Below are 23,074 nucleotides of genomic sequence, written 5' to 3' on the forward strand. Positions count from 1 at the left end.
TCAAGTATACTATCACTGTGCTGTATTATTGTAAGCAGTATATAGTAGGATAGTGCAGCATTTTGGTGACCAGCAGTATACATATAGTACAGTACAGTAGGCCATTGCTGTATCTTGCAGCTCTGTGTCAAGTATACTATCTCTGTGCTGCATTATTGTGAGCAGTATATAGTAGGACAGTGCAGCATTTTGGTGACCAGCAGTATACATATAGTACAGTACAGTAGGCCATTGCTATTGATATATTACTGGCATATAATTCCACACATTAAAAAATGGAGAACAAACATGTGGAGGGTAAAATAGGGAAAGATCAAGATCCACTTCCACCTCGTGCTGAAGCTGCTGCCACTAGTCATGGCCGAAACGATGAAATGCCATCAACGTCGTCTGCCAAGGCCGATGCCCAATGTCATAGTAGAGAGCATGTAAAATCCAAAAAACAAAAGTTCAGTAAAATGACCCAAAAATCTAAATTAAAAGCGTCTGAGGAGAAGCGTAAACTTGCCAATATGCCATTTACGACACGGAGTGGCAAGGAACGGCTGAGGCCCTGGCCTATGTTCATCGCTAGTGGTTCAGCTTCACATGAGGATGGAAGCACTCATCCTCTCGCTAGAAAAATGAAAAGACTTAAGCTGGCAAAAGCACAGCAAAGAACTGTGCGTTCTTCTAAATCACAAATCCCCAAGGAGAGTCCAATTGTGTCGGTTGCGATGCCTGACCTTCCCAACACTGGACGGGAAGAGGTGGCGCCTTCCACCATTTGCACGCCCCCTGCAAGTGCTGGAAGGAGCACCCACAGTCTAGTTCTTGAAAGTCAAATTGAAGATGTCACTGTTGAAGTACACCAGGATGAGGATATGGGTGTTGCTGGCGCTAACAAGGAAATTGACAAGGAGGATTCTGATGGTGAGGTGGTTTGTTTAAGTCAGGCACCCGGGGAGACACCTGTTGTCCGTAGGATGAATATGGCCATTGACATGCCTGGTCAAATTACAAAAAAAATCACCTCTTCGGTGTGGAATTATTTTAACAGAAATGCGGACAACAGGTATCAAGCCGTGTGGTGCCTTTGTCAAGCTGTAATAAGTAGGGGTAAGGATGTTTACCACCTAGGAACATCCTCCCTTATACGTCACCTGGAGCGCATTCATCAGAAGTCATTGACAAGTTCAAAAACTTTGGGTGACAGCGGAAGCAGTCCACTGATAACTAAATCCCTTCCTCTTGTACCCAAGCTCCTGCAAACCACACCACCAACTCCCTCAGTGTCAATTTCCTCCTTAGACAGGAACGCCAATAGTCCTGCAGGCCATGTCACTGGCAAGTCTGATGAGTCCTCTCCTAACTGGGATTCCTCCGATGGATCCTTGAGTGTAACGCCTACTGCTGCTGGTGCTGCTGTTGTTGCTGCTGGGAGTCGATTGTCATCCCAGAGGGGAAGTCGGAAGACCACTTGTACTACTTCCAGTAAGCAATTGACTGTCCAACAGTCCTTTGCGAGGAAGATGAAATATCACAGCAGTCATCCTGCTGCAAAGCAGATAACTCAGGCCTTGGCAGCTGTGTTGGTGTTAAACGTGTGTCCGGTATCCACCGTTAATTCACAGGGAATTAGAGAATTTCTTGAGGTAGTGTATCCCCGGTACCAAATACCATCTAGGTTCCACTTCTCTAGGCAGGCGATACCGAGAATGTACACAGACGTCAGAAAAAGAGTCACCAGTGTCCTAAAAAATGCAGTTGTACACAATGTCCACTTAACCACGGACATGTGGACAAGTCGAGCAGGGCAGACTCAGGACTATATGACTGTGACAGCCCACTGGGTAGATGTATTGCCTCCCGCAGCAAGAACAGCAGTGGCGGCACCAGTAGCAGCATCTCGCAAATGCCAACTCGTTCCTAGGCAGGCTACGCTTTGTATCACCGCTTTCCATAAGAGGCACACAGCTGACAACCTCCTACGGAAACTGAGGAACATCATCGCAGAATGGCTTACCCCAGTTGGACTCTCCTGGGGATTTGTGACATCGGACAACGCCACCAATATTGTGCGTGCATTACATGTGGGCAAATTCCAGCACGTCCCATGTTTTGCACATACAATGAGTTTGGTGGTGCAGAATTATTTAAAAAACGACAGGGGCATGCAAGAGATACTGTCGGTGGCCCGAAGAATTGCGGGCCACTTTAGGCATTCAGCCACCGTGTGCCGAAGACTGGAGCACCAGCAAACACTCCTGAACCTGCCCCGCCATCATCTGAAGCAAGAGGTGGTAACGAGGTGGAATTCAACCCTCTATATGCTTCATGGAGGAGCAGCAGCAAAAGGCCATTCAAGCCTATACATCTGCCTATGATATAGGCAAAGGAGGGGGAATGCACCTGACTCAAGCGCAGTGGAGAATGATTTCAACGTTGTGCAAGGTTCTGCAACCCTTTGAACTTGCCACACGTGAAGTCAGTTCAGACACTGCCAGCCTGAGTCAGGTCATTCCCCTCATCAGGCTTTTGCAGAAGCAGCTGGAAAGATTGAAGGAGGAGCTAAAATGGAGCGATTCCGCTAGGCATGTGGGACTTGTGGATGGAGCCCTTAATTCGCTTAACCAGGATTCACGGGTGGTCAATCTGTTGAAATCAGAGCACTACATTTTGGCCACCATGCTCGATCCTAGGTTTAAAGCCTACGTTGTATCTCTCTTTCCGGCAGACACAAGTCTGCACATGTTCAAAGACCTGCTGGTGAGACACTTGTCAAGTCAAGCTGAATGTGACCCGTCAACAGCATCTCCTTCACATTCTCCCGCAACTGGGGCTGCGAGGAAAAGGCTGAGAATTCCGAGCCCACCCACTGGCAGTGATGCAGGGCAGTCTGGAGTGAGTGCTGACATCTGGTCCCCTCTGAAGGACCTGCCAACGATTACTGACATGTCGTCTACTGTCACTGCATATGATTCTGTCACCATTGAAAGAATGGTGGAGTATTATATGAGTGACAGCATCCAAGTAGGCACGTCAGATAGTCCGTACATTTACTGGCAGGAAAAAGAGGCAATTTGGAGGCCCTTGCACAAACTGGCTTTATTTTACCTAAGTTGCCCCCCCCCCTCCAGTGTGTACTCCGAAAGAGTGTTTAGTGCAGCCGGTCACATTGTCAGCAATCGGCGTACGAGGTTACTTCCAGAAAATGTAGAGAAGATGATGTTCATCAAAATGAATTATAATCAATTCCTCCGTGGAGACATTCACCAGCAATTGCCTCCAGAAAGTACACAGGGACCTGAGATGGTGGATTCCAGTGGGGACAAATTAATACTCTGTGAGGAGGGGGATGTATGTACACAGTGAAAGGGGTGATGAATCGGACAATGAGGAGGAGGTGGACATCTTGCCTCTGTAGAGCCAGTTTGTGCAAGGTGAGATTGATTGCTTCTTTTTTGGCGGGGGCCCAAACGAACCAGTCATTTCAGCCACAGTCGTGTGGCAGACCCTGTGGCTGAAATGGTGGGTTTGTTAAAGTGTGCATGTCCTGTTTATACAACATAAGGGTGGGTGGGTGGGCCCAAGGACAATTCCATCTTGCACCTCTTTTTTTTTTATTTATCTCTGCATCATGTGATGTTTGGGGCAAATTTTTTTAAGTGCCATCCTGTCTGACACTGCAGTGCCACTCCTAGATGGGCCAGGTGTTTGTGCCGCCCACTTGAGTCGCTTAGCTTAGTCATCCAGCGACCTCGGTGCAAATTTTAGGACTAAAAATAATATTGTGAGGTGTGAGGTTTTCAGAATAGACTGGAAATGAGTGGAAATTATGGTTATTGAGGTTAATAATACTATGGGATCAAAGTTACCCCCAAATTCTATGATTTACGCTGTTTTTGAGGGTTTTTTTTTTTTAAAAACACCCGAATCTGACAAAAAAATTTCAGGGAGGTTTTGCCAAAACGCATCCGAATCCAAAACACAGCCGCGGAACCGAATCCAAATCCAAAACACAAAACAGGAAAATTTCCGGTGCACATCTCTACCAATGAGCAAACTTTTTGTCTTAATGGAAAGTTTAATATGTACAACTACAGAAAAAAACAAGTATTAAAATACAATATAATAATATTGGTATATAATGTATATTTTCAAAACATCATCAATGTTTGTGAGCAAATAATAGATTAATGAATTTATATAAATGTATATATTAGGGATACAATAAAGGTCTAATGCACTGTGTGTGATAGATACACAGCCGGTATGTAGTAATATATGTTTATATAAGAAAGACTCATGAACTTCAGAAACTCATTTATAAATGCATAATTAATGGTGATTTATATAGACCTCCTCATAGGGCTATTCCTTTATAGTTCATGGCTACACTCCAGAAACATGCCCTAAGCTCTGCTCTGCTGTTACTTCAGTTGCTTTGGAGGGACTGCAGCCTTCACCGCTGTCTTCTTCACATGGCGTCCTCTCTGACTGCAGCAGTGCTGGAGTCTCCACATTCTCCATGGTTGAGGAATTGTCTGTGTTAGGGAAAGCCTCATCCAACACATCTTCAGTCTTCATTATTACCATCTGAAACAGAAAACATCACAATGTTACAGCTATACCATACTGTGCTAATGCTTTGGCCGAGTTCTTCTGTATTGAGACAACCACTTGTAGCACCTTTCACCTATTGGAAACCTCGTTGGTGCATCTTTAGATGCACCATTAGATGCACCAGCCCTATTGTATGTGCAGTTTCTCTGTCTGCGTATGGCATGTTGTGTGAGTGTTTGTAGTATAATGCCCACTTGAACCCTTTGGCTCCTATATTGTGTGTAAATCTGGCTCTGGTGCTAGACAGTGCCTCCTCAGCTATTTACCTCACTGCACATCCCTGCTGTACAGTATGTCTAGATGCAGCCGCTGTTAGCGATACACCCTCGACTCCCACGTGTCTGTCTGTTACCTCACAGGAAAACCTACTAAAATCCACACTCTGTGTCTTAGTAACAAACAGAACGCATGCACAGTGCATCTCGGACTCGTTCTAAGGGCCTTATTCAGGTTTTTTAGTAAATCAAAAAAGCACAATAATGGGGCAGATGGGGCAGATGTAACATGTGCAGAGAGAGTTAGATTTGGGTGGGGGGTGTTCAAACTGAAATCTAAATTGCAGTATAAAAATAAAGAAGCCAGTATTTACCCTGCACAGAAAATAAAATTTTACTTACCGGTAAATCTATTTCTCGTAGTCTGTAGTGGATGCTGGGGACTCCGTAAGGACCATGGGGAATAGACGGGCTCCGCAGGAGACATGGGCACTTTAAGAAAGAATTTGGATTCTGGTGTGCACTGGCTCCTCCCTCTATGTCCCTCCTCCAGACCTCAGTTAGAGAAACTGTGCCCGGAAGAGCTGACAGTACAAGGAAAGGATTTTGGGAATCCAGGGTAAGACTCATACCAGCCACACCAATCACACCGTATAACTTGTGATAACTTTACCCAGTTAACAGTATGAACAACAACAGAGCATCAGATCAACCCTGATGCAACTATACATTAACCTTATTTAAGCAATAACTATATACAAGCATTGCAGAAGAAGTCCGTACTTGGGACGGGCGCCCAGCATCCACTACGGACTACGAGAAATAGATTTACCGGTAAGTAAAATCTTATTTTCTCTAACGTCCTAGTGGATGCTGGGGACTCCGTAAGGACCATGGGGATTATACCAAAGCTCCCAAACGGGCGGGAGAGTGCGGATGACTCTGCAGCACCGAATGAGCAAACACAAGGTCCTCCTCAGCCAGGGTATCAAACTTGTAGAACTTTGCAAAGGTATTTGAACCAGACCAAGTAGCCGCTCGGCAAAGCTGTAATGCCGAGACCCCTCGGGCAGCCGCCCAAGAAGAGCCCACCTTCCTTGTGGAATGGGCCTTAACTGATTTAGGCAGCGGCAACCCTGCCGCAGAATGAGCCTGCTGAATCGTGTTACAGATCCAGCGAGCAATAGTTTGCTTTGAAGCAGGCGCCCCAAGCTTGTTGGAAGCATACAGGATAAACAAAGATTCTGTTTTCCTGACTTTAGCCGTTCTGGCTACATAAACCTTCAAAGCCCTGACCACATCCAGTGACTCTGAATCCTCCAAGTCAGTAGTAGCCACAGGCACCACGATAGGTTGGTTTATATGTAAGGATGAAACCACTTTCGGCAGAAATTGTGGGCGGGTCCGCAATTCTGCTCTATCTGCATGGAAAACCAGATAAGGGCTTTTATGTGACAAAGCCGCCAATTCTGACACACGCCTAGCCGAAGCCAAGGCTAATAGCATGACCACCTTTCACGTGAGATATTTCAATTCCACCGTTTTGAGTGGTTCAAACCAGTGTGATTTCAGGAAACTCAACACCACGTTAAGATCCCAAAGTGCACAAAAGGGGGCTGAATATGCAGCACTCCCTTTACAAACATCTGAACTTCAGGCAGAGAAGCCAGTTCTTTTTGGATAGGGCCGAAATCTGAACCTTAATGGAACCCAATTTAAGGCCCAAAGTCACTCCCGCCTGTAGGAAGTGAAGGAAACGGCCCAGCTGGAATTCCTCCGTAGGGGCATCGCTGGCCTCACACCAAGCCACATATTTTCGCCATATACGGTGATAATGTTGAGCTGTCACATCCTTCCTAGCCTTTATCAGCGTAGGAATAACTTCATCCGGAATGCCTTTTTTTTGCTAGGATCCGGCGTTCAACCGCCATGCCGTCAAACGCAGCCGCGGTAAGTCTTGGAACAGACAGGGCCCCTGTTGCAACAAGTCCTGTCTTAGAGGCAGAGGCCACGGGTCCTCTGTGAGCATTTCTTGCAGATCTGGATACCAAGTCCTTCTTGGCCAATCCGGAACAATGAGTATTGTTCTCACTCCTCTTTTTCTTATGATTCTCAGCACCTTGGGTATGAGAAGAAGAGGAGGAAATACATAGACCGACTGGAACATCCACGGTGACACCAGTGCGTCCACAGCTATCGCCTGAGGGTCCCTTGACCTGGCGCAATATCTCTGTAGCTTCGAGAAGGTGAGCGACCTTCGAGAAGGTGAGCACTCTGCAGCCACCACAGGAGAGACACCCTGGCCCTGGGGGATAGGGTGATTAACCGATGCATGTGAAGATGTGATCCGGACCACTTGTCCAGTAAGTCCCATTGGAAGGTCCTCGCATGGAACCTGCCGAAGGGAATGGCCTCGTATGAAGCCACCATCCTTCCCAGGACTCGAGTGCAGTGATGCACTGACACCTGTTTTGGTTTTAATAGATTCCTGACCAGTGTAATGAGCTCCTGAGCTCTCTCTATCGGGAGATAAACCCTTTTCTGGTCTGTGTCTAGGATCATGCCAGAGAAAGTGATACGCTGTTCAGCAACTGCTCTCTTGACCTCGCTTTTATGAGGAGATCGTCCAAGTACGTGATAATAGTGACACCTTGCTTCCGCAGGAGCACCATCATTTCCGCCATTACCTTGGTGAATATTCTCGGGGCCGTGGAGAGACCAAACGGCAACGTCTGAAATTGGTAATGACAATCCCGTACCGCAATTCTGAGGTACGCCTGATGAGGTGGATAAATGGGGACATGAAGGTATGCATCCTTTATGTCCAGAGTCACCATAAAATCTCCCCCATTCAGGCTTGCAATGACCGCTCTTAGCGATTCCATCTTGAACTTGAACCTTTTCAGGTATATGTTCAGGGATTTTAAATTCAATATGGGTCTGACCGAACCGTCTGGTTTCGGGACTACAACATGGTCGAATAATAACCCCCTCCTTGTTGAAGGAGGGGAACCTTGACCACCACCTGTTGAAGATACAATTTGTGAATTGCAGTTAACACTGTTTCCCTCTCGTGGGGGGAAGCCGGCAGGGCCGTCGGTGAGGGGGCATCTCCTCAAAGTCCAGCTTGTATCCCTGAGACACAATATCTATTGCCCAGGGATCTAACAGGGAGTGAACCCACTTGTGGCTGAACTTACGAAGGCGTGCCCCCACCGGGCCTAGCTCCGCCTGTGGAGCCCCAGCGACATGCGGTGGATTTTGTAGAGGCCGGGGAGGACTTCTGTTCCTGGGAACTAGCTGTGTTGTGCAGCTTCTTTCCTCTGTCCCTGCCTCTGGCAAGAAAGGACGCACCTCGGACTTTCTTGTTTCTTTGTTCGAAAGGCTGCATTTGATAATGTCGTGCTTTCCTAGGCTGTGCAGGAATGTAAGGCAAAATATCAGAATTACCAGCTATAGCTGTGGAGACCAGGTCCGAGAACCCTTCTCCACACAATCCTCAGCCTTCCATATGCCTCTTAAGTCGGCATCATCTGTCCATTGCATATTCTACAGGACACGTCAAGCAGAAATCGACATAGCTTTGACTCTAGGACCCAGTAGACTCATGTCTCTTTGGGCATGTTTTATATATATATATATCTCTCTTAAGACAGCATCTTTAATATATATATATATATCTCTATATATACATATATATATATATATACATACTAGGGGCTCAATCTCTGCTGATAAGGTACCTGTCCACGCTGCCACAGCGCTATAAACCCATGCCGACACAATCGCCGGTCTGAGTAGTGTACCAGAATGTGCACGCTATCTGCAGGATCCCTGAGAATAGCTATTACGTCAGGGCTACCTTTTGGGCAAACGTGACACCCTAGGGGAAGATTCCCATCGTATCCTGGCCCTAGTGGGGAAAGGATACTCCCTGAGAATTCTTTGTGGGAAACTGCAGTCTCTTGTCTGGAGATTCCCGCTCTTTTTCATCATGAGAGGAGGGAAATTTACCTCAGCTTTCTTCCCCTTACACATGTGTACCCTTGTGTCAGGGACAGATGAGTCATCAGTGATATGCAAATCATCTTTTATTACAATAATCATATATTGAATACCTTTCTGCCATTTTGGCTGTAACTTTGCATTATTGTAGTCGACACTGGAGTCAGACTCCGTGTCGATATCAGTGTCTATTATTTTGGATAGTGAGCATTGAGAGACTCTGAAGGTCTCTGCGACATAGGGACAGACGTGGGTAGATTTCCTGTCTGTTCTCTAATCTTTTGTGCAATAAATTCACCTTAGCACTTAATTACACATATCCAAACAGGTGTCGGTGTTGTCGACGGAGACACCCTCTCACACACATATTTGCTCCATCTCCTCCTTAGGGGAGCCTTTTACCTCAGACATGTCGACACACACGTACCGACACACCACACACTCAGGGAATGCTCATCTGAAGACAATTCCCCCACAAGGCCCTTTGGAGAGACAGAGCAGTGGCAAACGCAGGATTTGCATGGGGGGGGTTTCCTGAACTGGGCAGAGCCAATCACGGGGGTGGAGACTGAGGTGACCCAGTATATGCTGGGTCCGTAAAACTAGTGTGTCTGTGTGTGTGTGTGTGTGTGTGTGTGTGTGTATATATATATATATATACATATATCTACACACATATATATATATATATATATATATATACATACACACACATACATATACACATATACATAGCATATTAAACATGCATACATATATATATATATATATATATATATATATGTACACACACACATACAGTACACATATATATACACAATTACACATGTATATATATATTGTGTGTGTGTGTGTGTGTGTGTGTGTGTGTGTGTGTGTGTGTGTTTATATGTATGTATGTATATACATGTGTATATATGTATGCAAATGGATATATATGTACTATAATTAAAATAAAGTAAACTTTTATTGCACTTACAGTGCCACCAGGAAGACAGCAGGCTGCAGAGGACGCTAGACAGCCATTAATAATACTCATGCAGCTAAAAAAAAAAAAAAAAAAATTAGTTTTTTTTTTTTTTTTTTAGTGGAGGGGGGTTTCTGGGTGCTCGGAAACCCCCCTGGGTGCGCCACTGCAGAGAGAGAGAGTATGCCAGCACACACCCCAGCGCTATTAACCCAGGAATAACACAGTAACTTAATGTTAGCTGCTGTTTATATTGATTTTTGCGCCTAATTATGTGGGGCTCTCTTTTTACCCTCTTCTACCGTGTAACTGCAGGGGAGAGGCTGGGGAGCTTCCTCTCAGCGGTGCTGTGGAGAAAAAACATGGCGCTGGTGAGTGCTGAGGAAGAAGCCCCGCCCCCTCGACGGCGGGCTTCTGTCCCGCTTTCATGTACAATTCTGGCGGGGGCTCATACATATATACAGTGCCCAACTGTAAATATGCAAACTTTTGCCAAAGAGGTCTCTAATTGCTGCCCAGGGCGCCTCCCCCTGCGCCCTGCACCCTTACAGTGACCGGAGTATGTGGGTGTAGTGTGGGAGCAATGGCGCACAGCTGCAGTGCTGTGCGCTACCTCATGTGAAGACTGGAGTCTTCTGCCGCCGATTTCAAAGTCTTCTTGCTTCTTTCACCCGGCTTCTGTCTTCCGGCTCTGCGAGATGGACGGCGGCGCGGCTTCGGGATCGGACGACAAAGGGTGAGATCCTGTGTACGATCCCTCTGGAGCTAATGGTGTCCAGTAGCCTAAGAAGCAGGACCTATCTGCAGAGAGTAGGGCTGCTTCTCTCCCCTCAGTCCCACGATGCAGGGAGTCTGTTGCCAGCAGAGCTCCCTGAAAATAAAAAAAACCTAACAAAATACTTTCTTATAGCAAGCTCTGGAGAGCTCACTAAACAGCACCCAGCTCGTCCGGGCACAGATTCAAACTGAGGTCTGGAGGAGGGACATAGAGGGAGGAGCCAGTGCACACCAGAATCCAAATTCTTTCTTAAAGTGCCCATGTCTCCTGCGGAGCCCGTCTATTCCCCATGGTCCTTACGGAGTCCCCAGCATCCACTAGGACGTTAGAGAAACAATATAACCCACCCAAATCTAAGGGGGAGATTTAAATGTTTGAAAAGTCAGTTGGGAGTCTGTTTTTTCCTATCTAATAGACAGCAAAACACAGACACCCAACTGACTTTTCTAACATTTGAATCTCCTCCTATCTCTCTCTGCACATTTTACATCTGCCCCACCTACAGTGCACATGGTTATGCCCAGGGGTTAAAGTGAGGGGGAATAAGGTAGAACTGAGTTCCACCATCTCTAATTGTAGGCAGAGCCGGCCCTAACCAATATGATGCCCTAGGCAAGATTTTGGCTGGTGCCCCCTAGCACCACCGCTAGTTTTTCAGGAGATGCCTGGCATGAGTCAGCTGTCAGCTCTGCTAACGTCGGTCGCCTTTTGTTTATGAAAATGCATCTTATTTGCATTACTATGTGGCTAGGATGAACAAGCAGCTTCTGCTGATTAAAATGATATGCAGCATGCCTATATTCTGTGTGCAACTGCAGCTGTATCTGCATACGAAATGCTACATTACAGTGATTTACAGGAATACACTGCAACGTAGCATTTCGTATGCAGATACAGCCGCAGTCACACAGAATATAGGCATGCCACATATCATTTTAATCAGCAGAAGCTGCTGGTGCCCCTAAGCATACCAAAAGCCATAGGCATTTGCCTAGTTTGCCTATGCCTAAGGCCGGCTCTGATTGTAGGGGTAACTAGTTCCACCCCCTCCATTTCCCTGCACACTAATTCCAACAGAAAAACCTGCCCCATCACCTACATCAGGCCTGGCCAACCTGTGGCTCTCCAGATGTTGTGAAACTACACATCCCAGCATGCCCTGCCACAGTTTTAGCATTTCCGAATAGCAAAACTACGGCGAAGCGTGATGGGACTTGTAGTTTTACAACAGCTGGAGAGCCACAGGTTGGCCAGGCCTGACCTACATCAATAGATGTGTTACTGATGAGCTGCAGCCACCTCCCCCTTTCTCAGGTCCTGGTGGCTCCATGGTCCTCCTCCATCTACAGCCCACCCCTCCTGGTACTCACACATGCTGTGTCTGTTGGACAGCATTCATCCCCTTCTCAGGGCCCAGTAGCTTCCTTTACCATCTTGGCGTATGTGAGGTCATGCTGTCACCACTACTGAAGTGCAGAGGAGCCATGAAGAGGAGCAGGCTCTGTGCATCTTGAAGACAAGATGAGAGGGGGCTGGAGTGACAACAGAAGTGGGGAAGCTGCTGGAGGGATACAGGACATGGGCCCTCATTCCGAGTTGTTCGCTCACTAGCTGCTTTTAGCAGCTTTGCACACGCTAAGCCGCCGCCTACTGGGAGTGAATCTTAGCTTTGCAGAATTGCAAACGAAAGATTCGCATAACTGCGAATAGAAATTTATTTGCAGTTTCTGAGTAGCTCGGGACTTACTCTGCCACTGCGATCAGTTCAGTCAGTTTCGTTCCTGGTTTGATGTCACAAACACACCCAGTGTTCGCCCAGACACTCCCCCATTTCTCCAGTCACTCCCGCGTTCTTCCCAGAAACGGCAGCGTTTTTCCGCACACACCCATAAAACGGCAAGTTTCCGCCCAGAAACACCCACTTCCTGTCAATCACACTCCGATCACCAGAACGAAGAAATTTCTTCGTTAAGCCGTGAGTAAAATACCAAACGTTTTGGCAAATTTACTTGGCGCAGACGCACTGCGAACATTGGGCATGCGCAGTTTGCGACAAATCGCTCCGTTGCGAAAATCACTAACGAGCGAACAACTCGGAATGAGGGCCATGGAGTAAATGAGTTCCACCACCTCTCCAGGACCACTTCAAGCCCTGGTTATGCCCATTAGTGTGCTTTTTTTTTGGTTTGCTAACAAACCTGAATACCCCCCTCCCCCCAAGTACTTAAAACATCAGCCAACTATTACTGTGCAACTCAGAATCAGGCCCTAATTGTGCAGAGAGATTTCAAGTTGAGATGGGCGTGGTGTCCACTCATATCTAAATTGCAGTGAAAAATAAAGCTGACCAGCATTTGTGGGCTACATGCACAAGCAGCCAGTATTTATCCTGCTTGCTGAAACTATAAATGTATTTGCACCTCTTGCATTGTCGCATGGTTTGTCTAGGAGCACAGTTACTCTTTTTTTTTTTTGCATTGTTCTCAACCCTAAGGCTGGGTACACACTGGGGGTCATTCCGACCCGATCGCACGTTGCTGTTTGTCGCAGCGGTGCGAATGGGTTCGTTGTGCACATGTGTGCCGGCCGAAATGCGCACGCGCATCGTTGCCCTGCGACGGCCGTCGCTGGGCAACGACAAGAATAACGAGGAAAGCGATCGCAAGAAGAGTGACAGGTGGAAGTCGTTCCGGGGCTTCAACTGACCGCTTTCTGGGAGTGGAGCAGCGAATGTAGGCATGTCCAGGCGTTTGGAGGGCGGATGTCTGACGTCAATTCTGGGACCTTCATCACTGGATCCATCGCACAGCGTAAGTAACTGCAGGGCTAGCCTTGTTTCACACAAAACTTTTTTAGCATAGTAGGGCTGCACAAGCGATCGCAGCCTTGCTATGCTAAAATGCACTCCCCCATAGGCGGCGTCTAGTTGATTGCACGAGCAGCAAAAAGTTGCTACCTGTACATGCGATCAACTCGGAATGACCCCACTGTCCGATGTGCACCCGATATATTGTACGAGCCTCCTGCTCGTATGATATATCGGTAACATCGGACAGTATGTAAGGGTGATATTGTATACGATGCGCGCTCCCGCAGGTCATATACGACATCGCATATCTTTTGTTATGCACATGAGAGCAAAAGATATGTGACAGCCTTGCATGCTCCAGGATGTGGGTGGATGCGGTCACAGCTGATACATCGTACAGTGTGTATACACTTACGATATATAGTTTGCGATGTCACATCTGCCCGACATCCTACAGTGTGTACCCAGCCTAAGCTACAATTGAAATCAACTATTACTTTTATAAAGTATTGAATATCCAGAGTGCATGAATAACTGAAACTGACTAGCAAAATAAATAATAACTGTAATGTCTGTCACATTATTAGGTGGACAGCTGTTATGGTTCTAACCTGTGTATAGTCAGAGTTTACTGCCAGTTTCTTCCGAGTAGTAGGCAGATTAGGTAGATGCCTTTTAGTTTCCTGGAAACTCTTGAAATGCTTCACAATAATGACACTCATTAACATCAGGATTAATACTGACAGAAAAAGGCGTATAATGTTTCCTTTTATATGGCCATTGTCATCACCTGAAACAAACACAAATACAGTATTGTTATAATTACATAATAGCCAGTAGTGGCTCTTGCCACGGGCAAGCAGTACTTTTGCCCGGGGCGCCGCTGTCCCGGGGCGCCGCCGCCGTGGTATGAGCCGCTGCTAACTAGGTTGGTGGCGGCGGTGGGTTTGAAAAGGTCCTCTCCGCGAAGGGATTCTAGATGCGCAGTGAGGTAGCGTCTAGTTTCCCTTCGCGGAGAGGACCTTTCTGTGCAGCGCTATGGGAGAGACGCCATGACGTCTCTCCCATAGCGCAGAGGAGCGGCACCGGAGACAGAGTGCAGTGATCGGGAACAGGAACGGGGCTGGTAAGTATTTTTTATTTTTTTTACTAGGTGCACAGCTACTTTTGGGCACTACTAATGGAGGCACAGCTGCAGGGGGCATACTAAGGGAGGCACAACTACTGGGGCCACAACTAATGGGGGCACAACTACTGGGGCCACAACTAATGGGGGCACAACTAATGGGGGCACAACTACTGGGGCCACAGCTGCAGGGGGCACACTAAGGGGAGCACAACTACTAGGGCCACAACTAATGGGGGCACAGCTGCAGGGGGCACACTAAGGGAGGCACAACTACTGGGGCCACAACTAATGGGGGCACAGCTGCAGGGGGCACAACTACTGGGGCCACAACTAATGGGGGCACAACTGCAGGGACCACAACTACTGGGACCACAACTAATGGGGGCACAGCTGCAAGGGGGCATAACAGCTACTGGGGGCACAGCTGCAGAGGGCACAACAGCTACTGTGGGTACAGCTCTACAGGGTGCACAATGCCCCTTTCCTATGAAGCCACACCCCCATTTTTTTACGCGCGCCTTTACCCTATTTTGCCGTCTCGGAGTGGGGGGGGGGGGGGGGCTGGGGGGGTTTTGCCGAAGGACACTTTCGCCCTGGGTGCCACAAGATCTAGAACCATCCCTGATAATAGCTACATGCTAAAGCCAGAGTTTTTCTATTAAAGCCTGGGCACTTATCTAGACTGTAAAGCTGCATTAAGGGGGTTATTCGGAGATGACGCAGATGGCTGGATACGCAGCCAGATCTGCGTTCATCTCTGCACATGCTGGGGGCCACCCAGCACAGCATGTGTGAGGCTGCCCCCTAATGCATCCACAATCTAAATGCGGATGCATTGGATCTAAGGTTGACCCCTGGCAACGCAGCCTGGCAGTCAGTGGACATTTTTTTCCAGAAAAGCTGCATGTGACGTCACGCAGCCTCCCCAAAAATGGTCCGGTTCCGCCCCGTTTTTCCGGAGCCACCCCTGCAATGCCATATCCCCACCTCTGCAATGCCATCACCTGTCAATCACATTGCGGTCGCATCCATTGGGGATGCGATTGCAATGTGTATGGCCGTGCAGTCTGTGCGGCCACCACCACCGGCAAACTACGATGCAGGCTGCTGTTGTGGTTGGCTCTGAATGACCCTCTAAGTTAGCATCTTCATAGTAAAATTACTATTATATATCAACATATATGTTAACATAGTAATGTTTACTTAAGGACCCCAATAGTGCCAGATACACATATGCCCCCACAGTGCAAGATACACACATGCCCTCACAGTGCCTGATACACATATGCCCTCACAGTGCCTGATACACATATGCTCCCACAGTGCCAGATACACATATGCCCCCACAGTGCCTCTGTTGTTGCTGCTATGTGAGGGGAGGAGAGCACGGCACAGCGCCTCTCCTGACTTTCAACACTCAGTGAGATGAGTTCGGTCTCCGGCGGCGGGTATCTTAAATGAGGCACCGGTTCATTATCCAATCAGAGCTCGTGGACCAGCAGCTAATCAGGAGTCGTGGCTGCCGGTCCACGAGCTCTGATTGGCTAACAAACAGGTGCCTCATTTGAGGTTCACGATGCAGCCGCCGACCAGATTTCACTGAGCATTGAGGGGCAGGAGAGGAGCTGCGCTCTCCTCCCCTTACATAGCAGCGGCTGCATGAACACTATGCATTCTTTATCTTGAATGTGCAAGAGCATAATGTTTGGTATTTAGAATCTGCACAGGAGCGGATTAGTAATGGTGTATCTATGTATGTTTCAATGTATTACAAAATAATATCTTGAACCAACATATGGCCATTTTGTTACAATTTCGATAGCACTTGTTTGGTGGTACAGATAGTAGTTCAGACAAACTGTATTCAAAGGGGTTTTGGAAGTGCAAAGAAGACTGTTAGTTAAAGGTGCATACACACAGTGAGTTTCGGGCTAACCCCAATTCTCACTGTGCGATAGGGACTACATTGGTATCGCAAGGTTAACTTTCCTTACAATTTTGACTATATAGTCAAAATCGTAAGACAAAATCTCACCGTGTCTTCTTCTTGCAACACCCCTTTGAATATCTGCAAGGACTTTCCAGAATCCCCAATCAAATGTATGCACTGTCCTAAGTGACAAATAAGGAAGATTTATCAAATCTCCTAAAGCGGACAAGTGGTGATGTCCCCACAACCATTCAGATTCAGTCATAGATAATATTTGATAAATAATAGCTCAAATCTGATTGGGTGCTAGGGTCAACATCTCCACTTGTCCTCATTAGAAGGTCTGCTTGATATACTGGATTAGTAAATACTTTGTACAGATTCCAGATTGCTGAGTTCACAAAGTGAGGAACAAAGTGCAATAACTGACTGTAAACATAACTAAAGTACAACAATAACATGTTTTGTCCTATATTAGGAGAAACCTTAGAATTCTATCTTTCAAGGAATCTGCAACAAAAATGATATTAGTCTTGTAATATGTATTAATAACTGATTCTTTTCATGCAATTGTCCAATTTCTGTTATAATATAGCAACACTGATCCTTTTCTATTTAAAAATCAGGTCAAGACAGAACAAACTTTTTGACCTTCTCACTTCCTAAATGAAATTGCACCAAACAATCAGCGACTTCATAAAGTTACAAAAACCTATATATAACATTTTATATAATAGTATTTTATATAATATAACTAACATTTTATTTATACTTACCTGCCCATATAATAGCTGGATCGCTGATTATCGAATCTGCAAAGTGATCACCCATCTTTATTCGATATATACAGTAGTATTTCTTCTGAGAGTGATCAGGATATCGGATGACAAATGTGACATGGTTTTCAGACACACTTTTTATTTCATCTTCTATATCTTTGCTGGTATTAAGCAGTTGAAACCACATCCTTTTATATTTCACCGGTGCTGTACAGCTGATATTCAGCACAGCATCATTTGCAGTGTCAGAGTTTGAGCTCCAGGAAAGTGAGGGTCTGGGGAGTTCTGAAAAATGTAATCAAATGTAAAACAGTACACGATGCCTATTACGCAGTGGTCGCTAAATGGTGAAAATGGTGTTGATGTATATGCATATATTTGTAAAATTAGCATTAATTACACACTGCAGTTCTGCTTATTAAAACTCATTTTGTTTTTGTTAAAAAAGTTATGCAAATGATCAAACTAATTCTGACTGTATTAATCAAAGTACAGTTATTCATTATCATTAAAAATGTATCACAGGAATTTATTTGATCATAATCCATGCTCCAATGAGCTGTTTATTTAATGATCTATTATGAACTTCAAATTAGATTAATTTTGCACAGTTGTTTATCATAGTAAAAATAAAAACAACATCCTGGTAATTAGACATATTCAACTGTAACAAGAGGGCAGTGTCTGCATCTTCCAAAACACATTTCCTGGCCTCAGCTGTGGAGCTGCGCCGCCAATCTGAGTAGCCTCACTCACGTAATGTTTTCTCTAAGTGATACGATACTGTGGGCCAGATGCATCATCGCTTGGAAAGTGATAAAATGGAGAGTGAAAAACTACCAGCCAATCAGCTCCTAACTGCCATTTTTCAAACACAGCCTGTGACATGGAAGTTAGGAGCTGATTGGCTAGTGCTTTTTCACTCTCCATTTTATCACTTTCCAAGCGATGATGCATCTAGCCCTGTGTCTTAGGATGCAACAGCTTATCACAGAAGCCAGCAAGAGGTATCTATAGTATTTATACAATAGCATATTTTCACATCCAGAGACGCAGCAGTGATGTGAACTGTATCCATCTCTGAATCAGGCCCAGAGTAAGCTGCTCAGCCCTGAAATTTGTACAATAAGGGTCATATTTATTATAAATTGTGGTCTTCTCCTGAATATTAAGAATCCTTATTACTGCATATCATGGCAGTAAGGATTCATTTTAGCTTTTATATATACTCTGTTGATGGTCTGATCAATACATTTTCTAAACATGAAGATTGGTGATTGCTCCCATTTTTACCTTGTACATAATGGGGTTGGAATGACCCACTGGATCTTTTCCACATTGGATGCCACCAGGGACGGACTGGGCTCCGAATTCGGCCCTGGCATGTGCGTGCATGCCCCCGTTTCCATGTAGACGGGAGGGGAGGCGGGGGAGCAGCCAGAGCAGAGAGCCAGAAGCTGTGCTGCGCGCTGCCTTCCCGGCTCTCTGCCTGACAGAACTGGCCCACAAGCCCATCGGCTATATTGGAATTATATGTATATATATATATAGAGAGAGAGAGATATATATATAGATATATATATATATATATATATAATATAATATAATTTAAATCATATATATTTTTTGTTTGGTCCTCAGGATCCCAAACAGGTCACATTTTCCAAGGTCATCTAACAGGTGCATTCATTTCTGAATACGAAGAATACAGGTGTATTCTTTACTCAATTACATATTTTAAAAGATCCAGAGTTAGAGCTAATTATTTCACTTGGGATTCTGTGAGGAGACATGGAAAACATAAACTGTTTGTGGTCCTAAGGAACAAGTTTCAGAACCTATGATTAAATCAGTGGTTCCTAAGTTCAGTCCTCAAGGATCCCTAACAGTTCATATTTTTCAGGTCACCCAGTAGGTGCACTGTTTATGACCAACTTTCACACGTTAAAAATCCACAGGTGTCCTGGAAAATGTGATCGGTTAGGGGTCCTTGACCAAGTTTGGGAACTACTGATCATCAAGAGCCCATCCAGCCAGTCAGTAAAAGGAAAAGTGATCATATACGAATCACATTACTTCTACCAACGGACACCCTTGCAGCTACTGCGCATGTGCAGCTTTCCAGCTGGTTTATACAATGTCAGAGACGCCAATAATTACATTGGGAGAGCTTTATTTTGAAGAGAGACAAAGTGGAGAGAGCTAAAGTACCAACCATTAGCTCCTGTCAGTTTTCAAATACAGACTGTGACATGACAGTTCCAAGCTAATTGGTTAGTACTTTATCTCTTTCCACTTTATCTCTCTCCTAACTTTGATAAATCTTCCCCACTGTCACGTTACCAATCCCACTGTTAGGTTTCAAAAGGCACCTACTGTAGATCTGTGGCCACATTTCTCTGTCATTATTCTCCCGATAATAACAGCCTTGCAATGCTATGGGGGAGATGCACTAAGCAGTGAAAAGAATGGAGAAGTGAGCCAGTGGAGAAGTTGCCCAGGGCAACCAATCAGCTGCTCTGTATAATTGTATAGTAATGCAAATTATAAATGTTTCTTCAATGCTGATTGGTTGCCATGGGCAACTTCTCCACTGGCTCATTTATCCACTCATTTCACTGCTTAGTACATCTCCCCATATATAATGGGGAGCTGTCTTTGTTGTTCAAGTGTCCATTTTGGAAACTTGGCAGCTTTTAGTTTTTTTGCTATGTTGACCTGAAAATATACATGTTTGGGAGATTATTACCACCTTCTGGGTATTATTATATAGTTGCCACATTCTTATTTGTGTGAAATACATTTGAATTACCTTTAATACGTATTATCATAGGATCACTGTAAGTAGATTGGATCTGTAATTCATTATCTGGTTTGGTCCTATAATTACACATATATTGCCCCACGTCTTTCTCCTTTGCATTTCTTATAATATATGACAATGGATTTTTGGCATCTTCCACGAGTAAAGTGTCACCCTTGTAAAGGGTAAATATTATGTTTGAATAGGAAGCAGAACACATTATTGTGATGTCCTCTCCTGGCTGGACAACGTTCCTGGGTACAACAGTAATTGTTGGTGGTGGATATCTGTCTGTAAAGATGTGGAGGAAACAGAAGCATGAGTGAAACAGGGTGATACTAATAATACTTGTAGCATATCCCATTATATAACCATGATGTATCCAGGAACAGCAACAGTGGGGTACAAAGGGGGGCACTTCTGAAAAGGGGCAATCCTAAAAAAGGATCTTGCGCCCCAGATCTGCAGGAAGGCAGGCAGTCTTCCTACAGCCCAAGCTCAAGGAAGCTATAGACTCTAGTTTATAGCACTGTGAATTTATCATATAGTTAAAAAAGTGGGTGTAGCACGGAATGCCGGTGGCCAGGCTCCTGGCGGTCAGCTTACCGGCGCCGGAATCTCGACCGCCGACATACCGACAGCTGGGCGAGCGCAGAGGAGGCCCTTGCAGGCTCGCTGTGCTCGCCACGCTATCTATTCTCCCTCCACGGTGGTCGTGGACCACCAAGAGGGAGAAAAGGTGTCAGTATGCCGGCTTTCAAGATTCCGGCGCCTGTATACTGTGCGCCGGGATCCCGACAGCCGGCAAATTGAAGACCACCCAAAAAAAGTGTGTATGTATATTATACTCTGGATATCTATATACATTATATCATAAAACTGTAAAGCTGGCCATACACCTAAAGATTTATCATCAGATCTGGCTGGTTGGAATGAAAACCTGGTAATGAATGAGAGCAAATGACAATTTACCATTTGCTCCCAAACACTGGGAAAACAGACAAAAATGGTCAATCAGACAAATTGGTTACTTTAACCAATTTGTCTGAATTACAGTTTTTATCAGTTTTATAGCATTTAGGAGCAAATAGTCAACTGTCATTTGCACTCATCTATTACCATGGTGTCATTCCAACCAGCCAGATCCGATGATAAATCTTTAGGTGTATGAGCAGTATAAGAGTTGTGTTTGTACACAGCAATTTTTTTTACAATTATTATTATTTTTTAGAAATACTGTATGCAGTACTTCAATGAACTGTTACTGAGTTATGGAGATGAAAAAAAAAGCTTTTGGATGTTTTGTCTGTTTTTCAAACAGATGCTTAACACTCAGCACGTGCAATGTGCAGGCTCTTCAAGTCCAAAATGACAATATGTATATAAATATAGAAAGTTGGTGTTTCCGATCATGTTTCTGCGGAACTTGACTCTGCCCAAGTTATGCAACAGAACCCTACTTAAAGTGCATACTCTGCAGAGGAACCTAACTGAGCAAACTAACACAAAGAAAATCTGTTTGGGGTACATTGAATTTAAAATATATCTTTTAATAAATCACTTAAAATAGTATATCATAGCTACACCAAGCAGTGTGAAGTATATAAAAATATATTAAGAAAAATGCATATACTGTAGTAAGAAAAAGTATGTGAAATAAAATAAATTCTTTTGAACAACCTACTGCCTGTTTTGGGTGTTTCTTTAATTAAGTTGAACAATTATAAAGTGTTTGTTGTCTATATAATTTGATCAATACAATATTACGGCAAATGGGATAACAAGAAAATGTTGTTAATAATAATAATAATAATAATTTAGGGTCTCAGTGGCTCTTTAATAAACAGGGATTAGCTACTGTTCACCTATCTGTATTAAGTTAACTGTTGCAATTGCAACTGTATCTATTCAGGGGTCTATTTACTAAGCCTTGGATGGAGAAATAGTCAACGGAGATAAAGCACCAGCCAATCGGCTCCTAACTGCCATGCCACAGGCTGTGTTTGAAAAATGACAGTTAGGAGCTGATTGGCTGGTACTTTATCTCCGTTGACTTTATCTCCATCCAAGGCTTAGTAAATAGACCCCTCAGTTTCCAATAGGCAGTCTGCCAAGAGACATATACCCATACAGATGAAGCCACACTCATTGAGCGTGGCTGCATCGCAGACGGGGGAGTGCGTGCACCTGCCCGCGATGGCCAGCATAAAAAGAGACAGGATGGGGATTAACCCCTGGTGTCCCCCAGCACACCAAACTATATGGGTATCATGACTTGAAAACCTACATATAATAGAAATCCAGAGGTCTTCGTTACTATGCCGGCCTATGCCGGTTTGTGGGGTTCTGCACCCCAGGCCCAGATATAGTATTAGGTTTAGGACCACCAGCATCAGAGGAGCCTTGTCGAGGCCTGGTGGCTTTGCCATATTTCTGCAGATATATGTAACGAAGACCTCTGGATTTCTATTATATGTAGGTTTTCAAGTCATGTTACCCATATAGTTTGGTGTGCTGGGGGACACCAGGGGTTAATCCCCATCCTGTCTCTTGCTTAGAATTACCCCTCCCTTTCAAGCACCTGAAGTATATTGTCAAATTGATATGAGCAACTTGCATTCTGTTTTGCCAGCATAAAAAGATGCTCCCATTCACTTTGAATGGGGTCATCGTACAGTGACGTCATGCTGTGGCCGGGCTGTACATTCAGCTTTGGACGATGAGTCCAAATTGAACTGTCTGTATGTTAATAACCCACGCAGCCACGTGTCGGCCGTCGTCAGCTGCATACACACTGGGCAATATAGAAAATTCAGGAGGGGAAAATGAGTGATATTGTTTACTATATCGCTAAGTGTATATGCACCTATACACATTGATTTTGTTATTTAATTGTACATGGTGACATTGTATCTCTCACACAATTGTGTCAGATACTGCGGCTTATTATTTTCCTTTAATAAATTAATGAATCATCTGTATTAGTTATTGCAGTGTAAATTCTTTTAGCTGTAGGATATCATTTTCTATTTTATTTATTACTCGTACTTTTCT

The 23,074-nt window shown here is 45.0% G+C and overlaps 1 protein-coding gene across 1 annotated transcript in view; it reads right to left on the bottom strand.

Annotated features, from left to right (window-relative positions):
- Positions 1–4,071: 4,071 nt before the first annotated feature.
- Positions 4,072–23,074, bottom strand: part of LOC134965102 (immunoglobulin superfamily member 1-like) — a 240,861-nt gene continuing 221,858 nt past the window's right edge. The window contains exons 4-7 of the mRNA XM_063941650.1: positions 20,030–20,311; positions 17,215–17,502; positions 13,991–14,169; positions 4,072–4,578 (exon numbers count right to left, since the gene is read on the bottom strand). Of these exons, the coding sequence (XP_063797720.1) occupies positions 4,375–4,578; positions 13,991–14,169; positions 17,215–17,502; positions 20,030–20,311 (953 nt within the window). The 3' untranslated portion in view covers positions 4,072–4,374. The remainder of the gene's footprint in view (positions 4,579–13,990; positions 14,170–17,214; positions 17,503–20,029; positions 20,312–23,074) is intronic.

The sequence above is a fragment of the Pseudophryne corroboree genome, chromosome 10 (assembly GCF_028390025.1).
Source record: "Pseudophryne corroboree isolate aPseCor3 chromosome 10, aPseCor3.hap2, whole genome shotgun sequence".
NCBI classification, from domain to species: domain Eukaryota; kingdom Metazoa; phylum Chordata; class Amphibia; order Anura; family Myobatrachidae; genus Pseudophryne; species Pseudophryne corroboree.